The following is a 15,328-nucleotide window of genomic DNA, read 5'->3' on the forward strand; positions in this document are numbered from 1 at the left end:
ATCCCACACCCAATATATTAGGTGCCAGAGTGCAGTATTTCACAAATAATTCAGTCTGGTTTACATGTCATTGCTGCTTGTAGAACCCTCTATTTGTCCATTTGGATTCAGAGTCAGGACCCGCTGACTCGTCAGATTTGTCAAAAACTGATTCAAAGTTTTTCAAATAATCCTGGAAAACAACCCGACAAACAATAATGAAACTGTAACCTCTGAAGAGGTCAAAGACCATCAGACAAACCTCTACAGGTGCTGCTGGCTTTGGAGGAGGTTTGACCTCAATGTACTCAATCACGTAACCTTCGATCTTGGCACCTCCATCCCTCGCAGGCTTCACCCATCCCAGCATGACACTGTTCTTAGTGATCTCCAAAACCTCGATCTTCTCACAGGGATCAGGTTTGCCTAAGAGAGGAATCAGATGGTGTGGTGAAGGGTTTCAAATATGTAGCGCTCACATAGAGACACAGAGGACTCTGGTGGATCTGATGTAGAGTTAGAACTTACTGACAGGATCAGAGGCCAGGTATGACGTGGGTGACACCCTGGGAACTCCAGGGCCATATTCATTGACTGCCATCACTCTGAAGTAGTACTCGGTGCCTGGTATTAAGCCGCTGACCTTGAATGGAATCTTATCTGTGCCCACTTCGGCCTTAACGGTTGCCCATGTTTTGTGGTCAATCTCACGCTTTTCAACAACGTAGTGAGTGACTTCGCTGCCGCCATCATTTTCTGGAGGGCTCCAAGACAGCATGGCTGATGTTTGTGTGATGTCACTGACTTCCAGGTTCATCACCGGTCCAGGAGTGTCTGTCAGGACCAGTTGGAGTCAGCTTTCTCATAGTTAAGTCTGACAATTCTGAAAGCACATACTGCATAGGTTTTCTGGACTTACCCAGAACCTTGACATTGACAAACACAGCCTTCTCTCCAGCAACACTCTTCAGAGTCAAGGAATATTTGCCAGAGTCATCACGGGTACTGTTGTGGATGACCAGGAAGGTCATGGTGTCGATGACATCAACATGTCCCCTCCTGACCACATTGTCGATGCCCATCCTCCTCCAGGTGATTGTGGGGGAAGGTCTACCTCTGATGGTGGCACAGAGTCTGATGGGACAGCCGGCTCGTACCGTCAACCCTTTCTTTAGGTTGGCATCCAAGCTGACCTCTGGGGCCTCTATGGGAAGGAAAACCACAACAGACTCAGTTTGACACCGCAAGTACAAACAAAAGAGCATCAAGGAATTCAGGAAAAGCAACTGGGAAAACACTAAGTTCAGTTGGAATGTTGAGGTTTGACAAACTATCCAGTGAGGTTCCAACAACAACCTCCTTCAGTGAAAAGCAGAGGTTAGTCATTATAAAAATCACAAACACAACTGGCGGGGTGGTGGGCTCACCCACGGGCTGTCAGGTAGAGTTGAGAAAACACTAACAGGGTGATAATTTGCATCACTGTCTAAGGTTTCATCTTGGTACATAATGCTGAATTTAAAAAAGACTTTGGTTGGTGGTTATTCATCACATGAAGAACCTTGGAAGCAATACCAACTATAATCATCTAAAGTGTCTCCTCACCTAGAATCTCTCTGGGGATCACAGCTCCTTCCAGGTTACAAGGCAGGCTCATGCCCACCTGATTTTGAGCAGACACTCTGAATTCGTACAGCAGCTTCTCATCCAGACTTGTGACTGTAAATTCGCAAACAGCCAGCTGAGCTGCTACGTTGCATCTCCTCCAACCGTCATCTCCTTTCTTGGCACTTCCCTGGACCCTCATCTCCACAACATAACCAATGATGGGAGCTCCTCCGTCATACGTAGGTTTGGTCCAGCCCAGGGTAACAGAGGAAATGGTGCTGTCCAGGACCTTCAGGTTGGTTGGAGGTGCAGGAGGTTCTGTAAAACAGCACCGTGATGTGAACTTAAAATGTCATGTAAGGAACCCCAGAATAAAAGTCCAGCAAAAAACCCACCATATGGGTGTGTGTGTGTGTGTGTGTGTGTGTGTGTGTGTGTGTGTGTGTGTGTGTGTGTGTGTGTGTGTGTGTGTGTGTGTGTGTGTGTGTGTGTGTGGAGGGGGTATGCCGCATACATACATACATACATACATACATACATGCATATATACATGCATACATAGTGTGTGTGGTGGGGAAGTTGTGCGCGCGCGCGTGTGTGTGTGCGCAATGAGATCCAAAAACCTACGTTTGTAGTATTAATAAATTGTTTTAAAAGTTTTATATTCCAAAATGTAAATGTTTCTATTCTGAGTGCAAATGTTTGTCCACCGCCCCCCTCCCCAAAAGCAGGATTACAGAATTTGTTTTGTAGTAATCATGCCAACAATTAGACACACAAACAGAGGATGGAGGCAAACATGTAACCTTTAATATAATGTGATTTTTTGATACATACCAACAGCATCCTTGGCCGTGATGGCACGAGAAGGCTTGCTTGCATTGCCAATGCCAATTTCATTGACAGCTTTGACTCTATACTGGTAGTCATGGAGGGGGTGGAGTCCTGTAACATTCAGACTTGTTCTAGGGGTTGGATCCTTGTTGACAGGAGACCACCTGACCGCATGCTCCTCCTTTTTCTCCAACAGATAACCTGTGATAGGCATTCCACCATCTTTCTCAGGTTCTGACCACTGGACTGTCATTTCTTCCTTGGCAATTTTAGTGACCTCTGGAGCTTCAGGAGCTCCAGGCACATTGAACTGTGTACCAGCAGCAATAGCTTGACTTTGTACTGCAGGGCCAGGACCCATCTTATTCTCTGCACGCACTCTGAAGATGTACTCATTGCCCTCAATAAGACGGGTGACATTAGCTTTGTTGGTGATGACAGCATTGGAGTGGACAGACCAGACTCCTCTCTTGGTGTCACATTTTTCAATGATGTAGTTGTAGATATCACATCCACCATCGTCCTCTGGGACTTCCCAGGCCAGGTGGCACCTGTCAGTGGTTACGCCAGACACCTTGAGGTCCCTTACAGGGCCAGGTCTGTCTAGCACGTTGACTTGAGCAGAAGCAGAGCAGGTTCCAGCAGTGTTGGTGGCAGTCGCAACATACTTGCCGCTGTCAGTGCGCCTGGCACCTGTATATAGCAGCTTTGCAAAGTCAACACCAGAGTCAATCTGAAGTCTGGGGCCTCTTCTTATATCTCTCTGTGCTGTCGTCCTTGGTCCACTTGATATCAGGCTGAGGTTTGCCCTTAACTACTGCCTCAATAGGAATAGAGTCGCCAGCTTTGACCACAAGAGTTCCCACAAGTTTCATCTTAATCTCTGGCTCCACCAGCTGCTCTTTAACCAGGACTTCAGCTGTGGTCACCCAGTTGCTCTCACCTCCTTCATTCTTAGTCTGAACACGAAACTGATAAACTTGGTTTTCTATGCATCTATCAGCCATGAAATATGTCTCTTTTATAGCACCCTTGTGTAGCCTCTCCCACTCTTCAGCCTCCTTTGGCTTTTTCTCAACATGGTAGCCCAGGTTACGGCTGCCTCCATCGTAATCGGGTTTCTTCCACTTGAGGAAGCAGAACATCTTGCCAATCTCAGCGATGTGGAAGTCAATGGGTTCACCAGGCTTCTCAATGGGGTCAACTGCCAGTACAGCTGTCTTTGTCTCAGTGGGTGGACCAGCTCCAATCTTATTCTCTGCACTTACACGGAAGAAGTACTCACATCCCTCAGAAAGAGGGGCCTTGAACAACCGCTTGGTGCAGTCATTAGATACTAAAGTCCATCCTCTCTGGCTGGGTTGACGGCACTCAATGATGTACTGAGTGATCTCAGTGCCTCCATTGTCCTCTGGGTTTTCCCAGGATACCATGCAGGAGTTCTTGGTCACATAGGCCACCTTCAGGTTCTGACAAACTCCGGGAGTATCAAGGACATTGACAAAAATGGTGGCCTGTGCTTGCCCACTACTGTTCTTGGCAACAATGGCATATTTGCCATAGTCTGACCTAATTGCATCATTGATTACCAGCTCACACAGAGGGTAATTATTGTTGAGCTGAGTGCGCTTATCCCGGGTCAAAGCTCTGGCATCTTTGGTCCATGTGATCTCTGGGTCTGGTCTGCCCTTCACCCTCGTGATCAAACTGATGATTTGGCCAGCCCTAACTGTCACAGAGTCTCTGCAAGACACATCGACAACAACTTCAGGGGGCACCAGGATATCCTTGGCCAAGACTGTTTCTGCCAGCTCCCGGGGTTCACTGTCTCCAACCTTGTTGGTGGCTCTGACACGGAATCTATACTCCATTCCTTCATACAGACCTGGAACTCTAAAGGCACATATCTTAATGAGGTCCTTGTTGATTCTTTCCCACTGGGCACTACCCGACTTCTGCACTTCAACCACATACCCAAGGATGGGACTACCACCATCTCTTGTAGGCTTGGTCCAGCAAAGGTCAGCATAAGCCCTGCTCCAGTCTTTAAGTTTAAGATTACCAGGGGGTCCAGGTTTAGAAATGGCACGAATGGCCTTAACTGCTTTGGATGGATAAGAAGGCAGACTGATACCAGCAATGTTCTCTGCAAGACTCTGAACTCATAGGTGTTACCTTCAAATAGGCCAGAGACTCTGTATCTGAGATCTAGCACAGGTGTTTTGTTAACACGAATCCATTTACCAGTCATCTCTCTGCGTTCAACCACATAACCGCTGATGGGGCTGCCTCCATCAGTCTCAGGCATAGTCCAATCTATTGTTAATGCATTCTCTGTAATATCAGAGCACTCTGGTGAACCTGGAGGTCCAGGAGGGTTGAACATGTGCTTGGCAATGGTGGGAGGACTCTCAAGTGCATTTCCAATGCCAATTTTATTCTCTGCACAGACTCTGACAATATACTCTCGACCCTTCTCTAATCTGGACACCTTTGCCTTTGTGTAAGTGTCACTGGAACTGACAACAGACCAGGGTTCCCAAGGTTTCTTCACATCTTTCTTCTCCACAACATAGTTGGTGATGGGTGTTCCACCATCATCCTTTGGTGCCCTCCATTGGATCATCATGAAGGTAGGAGTGACCTCCAAGATATTAATGGGTCCGATGGGTATACCTGGGAGATCCAACACAGTAACATGCAAGGCAACAGTCTTGCTACCTGCAGGGTTAGACACTGTGAGGGTGTATTCCCCACTGTCACTTCTAAGACATTCAGGTATGCTGAGGGTGGTGGAGGCTCCAGATGTCTCGATGTGATACCGGCCCTCAGAGATAAGCTCCTTTCCATCAGTTATCCACTTGGCAGTAGGAATGGGAATACCCACCATCTTAGCAGGGAGGACAATAGTGCTACCAGCCTTGACAGTGAGACCCTCAATTAGTTTCACATCAACGTCAATAGATGGTGGCACTAGAAAACAACAAAACAACAGTGTTAGAATGGTTTGCAGTCTGTAAAAGAGAAAACAAAATGATCATTGATAAACCACCAACTAAAGATCATGTCCCTTACATGACTTCTCCTGACAGGTAACAGGGATGCTCGTGTCAGGAGGGCTCACGCCAATGTTGTTCTGAGCCTTGACCCTGAAACGGTAGGTCTTTCCTTCCACCAAACCCGTGACATGGGTATGGTTGTTGCTGACGGTCTTGAAAGGGACCCAGTCTGTCTGACCTTCTTCCTGGTGTTCAACGATGAATCCAGTAATGTCGCTTCCACCATTGCGGTCAGGCCACTCCCATTCCAGCCACACCTCTGTCTTTTCTGCATCAGTGTGGTGCACATTCTTCGGGGGACCAGGAGGATCTAAAAGGCATCCACAAAATAGTAATTAGTTAGTAGCAGATTAAAGATAGAAAGAAAAAATATTTTATGTATTAATTCAAATTACACTCACTAAAGTTTTGTTTTTAATTGCTTGTTAGGTTAACAGGACAAAACAGTTTTTGCCCAATGTGATGAAAAGGCTGGGTCTGCCCTTGAATAAAAATTTTAAATGTTGGATCACTGAAGCAAAAGAAGTGGGGCCAGGAACTTCAAAATATCTGGCCTTATCTGGAAGGGGCATTATTACATTAAGTCCAGATAAAAGTCTGGAGTCAGACAATAAAGTAAAGACCAACACTCCATAAATCCTTTATGAAGAAATAAGTCAAACTAGTCTGGAGGGCTGGGACCTTTGGAGATGTCCTCAGTATCACAGCTGCGGTCTGAATGATTAACCCAACAGTGTTCCACTTCATTGGCCCATGATCTTTGCTGCTTGACTGTTTGAACAGTTAGTGAACATGGGATTTATAAGTAACTGCATCATCTGTCGTGTGTACTTGACATCACTATTTTACATTGTTGTATTGGTTGATTTGTTAGTAGTGTAAGTATTAGGAGTATAACCAGAGCTGATCTTCTTGAGGTTTCTTCACTACAATCAAAAAATGCCGCAGGGAGTTCTTCCTGACCCCCGTTGCCATAGTGCTTGCTGAGCGTGTGGGTAAGATCAGACCTTACCTTTGTAAAGTTATTTGGGAAAACGTGTGTTGTGACTTGGTGCTGTATAAATAAACTGGTTTGGACCTTTACTAAAATCCACATATTGTCAGAAATACTCACAGAGAGGATCTACAGCTTTGATGGGTGTCTTGGTCATGACATAGTCGCTCCTGCCAAACTGGTTTTCAGCGGCCACCCTGAACATGTACTGGATGCCTTCAATAAGGTACATGGCATGCAGACTCAGCTTCTTATTGGCTGCAGATACAGGCACCCACTGGTCTGAAGCCACATCCTTCTTCTGCACCACATAGTGGGAGATAACTGCACCACCATTGTCCTCAGGTGGCTTCCACGTGAGGTAGGCAGACTCGCAGGTTACCTCAGAGATGACCAGGTCTCTTGGAGGAGAAGGCTTGTCTGGGTTTGGAATCAAAGCACATTGACACACAGTTTACTTCAAATTTCCCATATTTGCCCAGTTTCACTGAGACATAAATTTTAGAGTTCGACAGTGACAGCTGTTGAAGCAGATGAAAGTGGCTCAAATGTTTTTTGGTTTTTGCACTCATAATTACTCCAGGATCACATTTGTGTCAGTAAATCTTTCACTCACTCAGCACGAGCACGGATACTGTGGCTGATTTCTTCCCGACTGGGTTTTCCACCGTAATGGTGTAGTTGCCGGAGTCAGCACGGACACATTTGGGGATGAGGACTTTACTGCCAGTGGCAGTGACGGCGACGGTGATGTGAGACGGCATGTCTCCGTCATTCTTCTTCCAGCTGACAGTGGGTGTTGGTATTCCTTTGATGGTGGCGCTCAGGGTGATGTCAGTGCCCAGCATGGTGAGGTGATCACGTGCCATGTTGGCGTCAAGCAGCAGCTCTGGCTCCTCTGTGGAGCGAAAGAAGAATCGGAATACTTAGTTTAGCTGACTGACCTGGTTGACATCATTTAAAAGTTTAGTTGATGGCAGAATGTTTTTTTCTCAGCCCTCAATAACTAAAGTAGCCACTAAAGGAACCACGACGATGACACAACGTTAGAGAGACCAAGTATAGGCTTTAACTTTTTGTAGATCTTAGAACAACCAGCGCTTTCTAAAAAGCTTGCTTTCAAGAAGCCGTCGTAAGAAAGTGAGATAAAAGCAGAACTGTGTTGGTGGGCAGAGTCGTGTACCCAGTCTGTCGTGGACTGTGATGTGCTGTTTGACGTAGGCGGGGTCAGATTTGCCAGCAGCGTTGACGGTGTAGATTCTGAAAGCGTACTCTTGTCCTTCATTCAGGCCCGTCACCACATAATGGAGGTCAGGACACTCCTCGGGAGACTCATTGGCCTTGATCCACTCCACAGCACCGGGCCTCTGGTACTCCACCAGGTAGCCAAAGATCCGACCCCTCCCATCATGCCGAGGCATCTTCCACCTCAGACTGACTGTGTCTTTGGTTTTATCATAGGCTTCCGGTGTCACTGGAGGGCTGGGGCGCACTGTGAGAACACAAGATCAACACTTAGGAAATGAAATTAACAACAAAAACACACACAAAAAAAAGACATTAAAACATACAAAAAACTACAAACAGACACACTTTTTCATTTCACCATCTGTCACTTGTTTTCATGTTTTGAATATTACACATTTAGTCACGTCCCTTGCGATGCGAAGCAAGGTGTGGGTATTGCTCTTGTTTATAAATCTAGGCTTAGCTTATTCACTGTTGGGGGTCACAAATATAACTCATTTGAGCATCTGATTCTCCGCTCTGCTCACGATGCTATATACTGCCAAGGACAGAAGAAAAAAATCAGCCATATTACTTTGTCACTGTATACAGGCCTCCTGGCCTATATTCTGAATTCTTAGATGAATTTGGTAAGTTCATCTCTAACTTGTCGACTAGTGCAGATAACATTCTGATCACTGGTGACTTTAAATATGCCTTCTGATCCCCTCTGCAAATTTATGGAAATTGTGGATGCATTAGGATTTTGGCAATGCATTCAGGACTTGACGCACATTAGTGGAAATACCCTGGATTTGGTTCTCGCACGTGGTATTGCTGTCATGAATATTGACATCATGCCTCTTGCTTCTGTGGTCTCTGATCACTCACTTATTAGGTTTACAGTTTCGCTGCCGTGTTTAGTGGAACAACAACCTTATTTATCTCTACAACAATGATCAACTCCTCAACTAAGACTGAACTCAAAGCTAGACTGCCTGATGTCTTAGCTTCACATTTGGAAAATGCTCAATCAGTAGACAGTCTAAACTACACCTGACATGATTGCACCACATTTATTAACCGCCCCCCCCCCCCCGCAAAACAGTCACTTTGGTTCAATGATTACTTACGTGACCTCAAGCACAAAGCTAGAGGTCTCGAACGGAAATGGCATAGATCCTCGTGTTCAAATCCCAGCCTGACTGGAAAATCACTAAGGGCCCTTGAGCTAGGTCCTTAATCCCCTAGTTGCTTCCGGCGTGTAGTGGGCACCTTGTATGGCACCAGCCTGACATTGGGGTGAATGTATGGCACCAGCCTGACATCGGGGTGAATGTGAGGCATTATTGTAAAGCGCTTTGAACATCTGATGCAGATGGAAAATACGCTTTATAAATGCAGTCCATTTATTTTAAGAAGAAGAACAACAACAAGTGGTAGTAGCAGTAGTAGTCCAACCCACGTCCATCTGCCCTGAGGTAACTTGGCTTTTAATATATGAAATGAAGCTGATGATGAATTAATAATATTTCTTTATCAATCTACATTTTCGCTTTCCTTTTTTCAAATTTCTGCTTCGTAAATGTTGACTTATTTTGTCGTTTTCATCATGTTATACATCAAGGATTGTTGATCATTATTATGTAATTATGAATCCCATATTCCCAAATGCTCAGAGGTCACGACCCACCCTGTCTGGATGATGACACCTTGTTCACACATGTGATGGGACTGGTTCAGGTGTAAATGTGTACATTAAATTAGCGCCACAGTTATTAAGATCATAGGACAAGTGTTACAGTCCAAGTCAGAGGCACTGTGATGTGAACCGGTTCAAACTCATCACCCAAGATCAGGATCAAAAAACAGCATGAAAGATGAGTGATCAGGATCATGGATAAAGATAAAAGGTCTGCAATCAGCATCAAACCTCAGTGATGACGATCAAATACAATGATGTCCACAGAGACTGTGCAAATAAAGCCCTGTTGGAGACGGGCAGAGGTGCGGGCTGTCTGAGCACCTTCTTAGTTGATAGTCAATTCATAAAAGGCTCATATTTGGGTTTTCTTTCTCTTTCTCTAAGCATTTTTTATTTCTTGCCATACTGACCGATGGGGTCTTTAGCCAGGATGGGTGCGGAGGGAGGACTGGGATCTCCAATTCCCAGCTCGTTCTCAGCCATCACCCTGAACTCGTATTCACAGCCCTCCAGCAGGTCCAGGACTCTGTACTGAGTGGCTGGGTACAGCGGCTCTCTGGTGGCCCGGGACCACCGCTTGGCGGTCGTCTCCTTCTTCTCGAGGATGTAGTTGGTGATGGGCTTCCCGCCGTCACGTGGCCGGGTCCAGAGCACCAGGGCATTGGTAGCATACACCTCCCTGACTGTTGGCATCTCTGGAGCCTCAGGGACTCCTGCAGGAGGAAAACCAGGATTACTGTGGCATTCCAACTCAATATCAAGGAAATGTTTGCAGACTGTTGTCCTGCACATACTGAACAAGTCTTTGGCTTTCATCTCCTCTGACTCCAGCGGGTCACTGATACCATACATGTTCTCGGCACAGATCCTCATGATGTACGTCCTGCCCTCTGTTAGCTTGGGGATCTGCAAAATCACAACAAACACTGTCACCTGATCCGAAAACAGACTCTGTTACTAGTTAGTTACCACCGAGGAGGTTAGATGTCTGTCTGTTGGTTTTTCAGAAGGATAATCAGAGGTTTAAGTCCAGACAAAAACTGGTTCAAGCTCAGTTCAGATCTGGACAAGCCAGCAGGTGGTGAATTAAAAGTAACGTGGGTAATGTAACTGAGTAACTGGTTAAACTGAGAGTAACTGACAGCAACTGGGAATCTGTAATTGTGAACATCAGGATTTTGATCTCGACTCCTTTCATTCTGATTGATCCTGACTTGGTTAATCGTGATCAAGGACCAAGGGGTGGTTCTGATTCCTTCGATCCACAGACAGACACATGGGGATGAAAATTATAAGCTCCTTAGTGAGGCTAAAAAAATGAAAGATCAACAATCAGGATCAAATATAAATCAATAGGATCAAACCTCAGGTCAGCCATCAAGATCTATTAATGTTTGAAAAGACATCATACGCCTCTCATGAGGAAAAAAGAGATAAAAGAAAATGTCAACAGAGATGTAAAAAGAGGACTTTTGAGGAGGTATCTGCTCTTACAATGACTCTACAAAATGCTTTCACACATGATGTAGACTCACTTTGCACGTGGTCTTGGTGCTGGCCGCCGTGACAGTGGTCCACATGTCTCTGTTGACGTCTCTCATCTCTATGATGTAGTTGGCGATATCGATTCCTCCGTCATCCAAAGGAGGGTTCCAGGAGATCACCATGTGGTTCCTGTGGACCTCATCAAACACCACAGGTCCCACTGGAGGACTGGGCCGGTCTGCAGGGAGCAATCAAACCCATCAGGATCACAACCCAGACTTTCACTCCGGATCCAGCTGTCAAACAGGTTCTGCATAGCTGAGTTTGGGGAAGAGATTTTTTTGTGATGTGGAGCAGAAAACTTAAATTTTGGGATTGTTCCACAAAAAGGGACGCAGCTTGGAAAATTCACTAGATTTCACAAAACAAAACAAAAAAAGCTCAGTGGAGTGGCCACTTGTCTCTACAAGTGATGTGTTTCATTACACGGCGATGATTATTTTAAAGAGTCCCGTCATTATTGTTATTTTCATCATTAACTCATCTGGGACTTAAATCCAAAAAATTTAATTTGAATTGCCTTCTGTGTGATGCTATCACAATGTAATCTAATCTAGTCTAGTCTGGTCTAATATAATCTAGTCTGGTCTGGTCTAATATAATCTAATCTAGTGTAGTGTTGTGTAGTCTAGTCAGGTCTAATATCATCTAGTCTGACCTAATCTAATCTAATCTAATATGGTCTAATATCGTTTAGTCTAGTCTGGCCTAATATAAACTAATCAGGTCCAGTCTGGTCTAATATAATATAGTCTAGTCTGGTTTAATCTAATATAATATAATATAATATAATCTAGTCTAACCTAATCTAATACTGGCTATAGAGATCATACAAATCCACTATTTTTACAATCCAAATTCTTAAAATTCACAGACTTGGTTCATTTTCAAACAGTACAAATTGTGTATAAAGCAATAAACAATTTACTTCCAGCAAATATTAAAAATATGTTTTTTAACAGATCAGGGGATTACAGTCTGAGGGGGAAATTTAATTTAAAGCATCAGTGGGCACGAACAACATTAAAAGGTTTCTGTATTTCTGTCTGTGGGGTGAGGATGTGGAACAGATTGGGAGTGGGGCTCAAGCAATGTCCAAGCATGAACCAGTTCAAACAGCGGTACAAAAATATGTTTTTTTCTGGGTATAGGGAGGAGGAAGGGTAATGAGGGTTAGGGTGTTTTTGTTTTTTGCTTTGGCTTGTAAATATATAGTATTTTGTATGTAAGTAGGTATGTGTAGGTGTATATTTGTTTGTGTATATATATGTGTATATATGTATATGTGTATATATGTGTATGTATATGTGTATGTATGTTGATGTGTGTATGTATATATGTATGTGTATGTGTATATATATGTATATATATATATATATTGATATCGGTTTAGGTGTGTAGGAATCTATGTGTATATGTGGCAAAGGGTATTACTGGTTGTGGGGAAGAAGGGGTAGGGATAAATAAGATGATGCTTCACCCTACCCCTTTTCGGACATGTTGGGTACACAGTAGGAACTTTTTTGTTGTTGTCTTTACTGATCTATCTTGTAATTGTTGTTGTATCAAATGTTCGAAATAAACAGTTTTCATTCATTCATTCATTCAATATAATCTAGTCTAGTCTAGTCTTGTCTAACCTAATCTAATATAATCTAGTCTAGTCTAGTCTGGTGGTCTGATATCATCTAGTCTGGTCTGTCTTAATCTAAAATAATCTAGTCTAGTCCAATCTAGTCTAGTCTAGTCTGGTCTAATCTAATCTAGTCTAGTGTAGTCTTGTCTAACTCTTCTAATATAATCTAATCTAGTCTAGTCTGTCTTAATCTAACCTAATCTAGTCTAGTCTAGTCTGGTCTACTCTAGTCTAGTCTGGTCTACTCTAGTCTAGTCTGGTCTAATATCATCTAGTCGAGTCTGATCTAAATTAATATAAACTAATCTAGTCTAGTTTGGCGTAATGTAATCTAATGTAATTGAATCTAATCTAATCTAATGTAGTGTAGTCTAGTCTGGTCTAATATCGACTAGTCTAGTCTGGCCTAATCTAATCTATTCTAGTCTAGTCTAGTCTGGTCTAATCTAATCTAGTACGTGCAACGTGGAGAGCTTGGGACTCAGGCGAGGTGATTGGGTGGGAAGAAATTTTGTTGCACTTGTAATGACAAATCTATTTCTCTCTCTCTCTCTCTCTCTCTCTCTCTGGCTGTAATTTGTAACATAATGTTGTTTTTGGGAATTGGGGGAGTTCGGTGCTCTACAAGATTTGTTTTTTAATTGGTTAATGGTCCTTGGTCTGAAAAAGTTTGAGAAACACTGCCTCTGACCATAAACCTGAGACTAGTGTCTTAGGAAATCATTGTCGTTATGTCTGATAGGTCAGCGGTAAAAGTCAGAGAACGAACAAAAAAAGACTATTATTTGTCCAAGATTTTGTGTGATTATTATGCTGGCTGTACAGGAATGGAGCAGTGAAATTCATATTTTAAAAAAATCTGAATAAATGATAAAGCAAAGAATGACATTTTTATATCTCCTGCAGATCAAACTACAGCTCGGTTGAAAATTTTTACAGATGACTCCACTTGAATACGAGGTCTGTCAATAAAGTAACGGTCCTTTTTATTTTTTTCAAAAACTATATGGATTTCATTCATATGTTTTTACGTCAGACATGCTTGAACCCTCGTGCGCATGCGTGAGTTTTTCCACGCCTGTCGGTGACGTCATTCGCCTGTGAGCACTCCTTGTGGGAGGAGTCGTCCAGCCCCTCGTCGGAATTCCTTTGTCTGAGAAGTTGCTGAGAGACTGGCGGGTTGTTTGATCAAAATTTTTTCTAAACCTGTGAGACACATCGAAGTGGACACGGTTCGAAAAATTAAGCTGGTTTTCAGTGAAAATTTTAACGGCTGATGAGAGATTTTGAGGTGATTCTGTCGCTTTAAGGACTTCCCACGGTGCGAGACGTCGCTCAGCGCTCTCAGGCGCCGTCATCAGCCTGTTTCAAGCTGAAAACCTCCACATTTCAGGCTTTATTGATCCAGGACGTCGTGAGAGAACAGAGAAGTTTCAGAAGAAGTCGGTTTCAGCATTTTATCCGGATATTCCACTGTTAAAGGAGATTTTTTTAATGAAAGACGTGCGGACGGGTCCGCGCGTCGGGACGCAGCCGCCGCGACGCTCCGCCACAGGAAAAACACCTCTGTTGAAAGCCTTAAGGACAAGTTGGAACATGTCCTGCCTGTTAAACAATTTCTCATATACTCACTCCACTGAAAGCCATCAAAAGCCGCCTGGATTTTACAAATGGTTATCAACACGGAGGTGTTTATCCTGTGCCGCTGCACCGCGTCGGCTGCATCCCGACGCGCGGATCCGTCCGCACGTCTTTCATTAAAAAAATCTCCTTTAACAGTGGAATATCCGGATAAAATGCTGAAACCGACTTCTTCTGAAACTTCTCTGTTCTCTCACGATGTCCTGGATCAATAGAGCCTGAAATGTGGAGGTTTTCAGCTTGAACAGGCTGATGACGGCGGCTGAGAGCGCTGCGCGACGTCTCGCACCGTGAAAAGTCCTTAAAGTGACAGAATCACCTCAAAATCTCTCATCAGCCGTTAAAATTTTCACTGAAAACCAGCTTAATTTTTCGAACCGTGTCCACTTCGATGTGTCTCACAGGTTTAGAAAAAATTTTGATCAAACAACGCGCCAGTCTCTCAGCAACTTCTCAGACAAAGGAATTCCGACGAGGGGCTGGACGACTCCTCCCACAAGGAGTGCTCACAGGCGAATGACGTCACCGACAGGCGTGGAAAAACTCACGCATGCGCACGAGGGTTCAAGCATGTCTGACGTAAAAACATATGAATGAAATCCATATAGTTTTTGAAAAAAATAAAAAGGACCCTTACTTTATTGACAGACCTCGTATTTCACCTGGCTCCTGATAATATTGTCTCCTGATGCTTAAAATGTGCCAAACGGAAACAGAGACCCTTGACCTAAGCTCCGCCTACATACCGACGACAGTGAGTTTGCAGAGTCCCTTCCTGGATCCGGTGCTGTTTTCGACCACCACCATGTATTTGCCACTGTGCATGCGCTTGGCCTTCAACAGGCCCAGCGACATGGTGCTGGCGGTGCTGTCCAAGATGATGTGCTGGTCAGCTTTCAGCTCCTTGTCGTCTCGGTACCAGACGATGGACGGGCAGGGTTTGCCAGTGTAGCGGCCCTGCAGCTGGCAGCTCCCACCCACACGGATGATGATCTTATCACGGAAGTCCAGCTCGATGGTTGGCGGCTCTGTGGGACGGAACAGAAAACCAGAATTTGACATCCAGCATGGAGGCAGTTGTGCAGGAGCTGAGCTGTGAC

The 15,328-nt window shown here is 44.4% G+C and overlaps 1 protein-coding gene across 1 annotated transcript in view; it reads right to left on the reverse strand.

Moving 5' to 3' along the window:
- Positions 1–15,328, reverse strand: part of LOC117525277 (titin-like) — a 363,294-nt gene that overhangs the window by 89,366 nt on the left and 258,600 nt on the right. The window contains 15 exon segments of the mRNA XM_034187118.1: positions 242–405; positions 508–813; positions 899–1,183; positions 1,585–1,905; positions 2,425–3,184; positions 3,186–4,573; positions 4,576–5,394; positions 5,497–5,790; positions 6,595–6,894; positions 7,091–7,372; positions 7,658–7,966; positions 9,817–10,119; positions 10,201–10,312; positions 10,942–11,129; positions 14,975–15,256. Coding sequence (XP_034043009.1) covers positions 242–405; positions 508–813; positions 899–1,183; positions 1,585–1,905; positions 2,425–3,184; positions 3,186–4,573; positions 4,576–5,394; positions 5,497–5,790; positions 6,595–6,894; positions 7,091–7,372; positions 7,658–7,966; positions 9,817–10,119; positions 10,201–10,312; positions 10,942–11,129; positions 14,975–15,256 — 6,113 coding nt within the window.

This window comes from Thalassophryne amazonica, chromosome 14, assembly GCF_902500255.1.
Source record: "Thalassophryne amazonica chromosome 14, fThaAma1.1, whole genome shotgun sequence".
Taxonomy (NCBI): Eukaryota; Metazoa; Chordata; class Actinopteri; order Batrachoidiformes; family Batrachoididae; genus Thalassophryne; species Thalassophryne amazonica.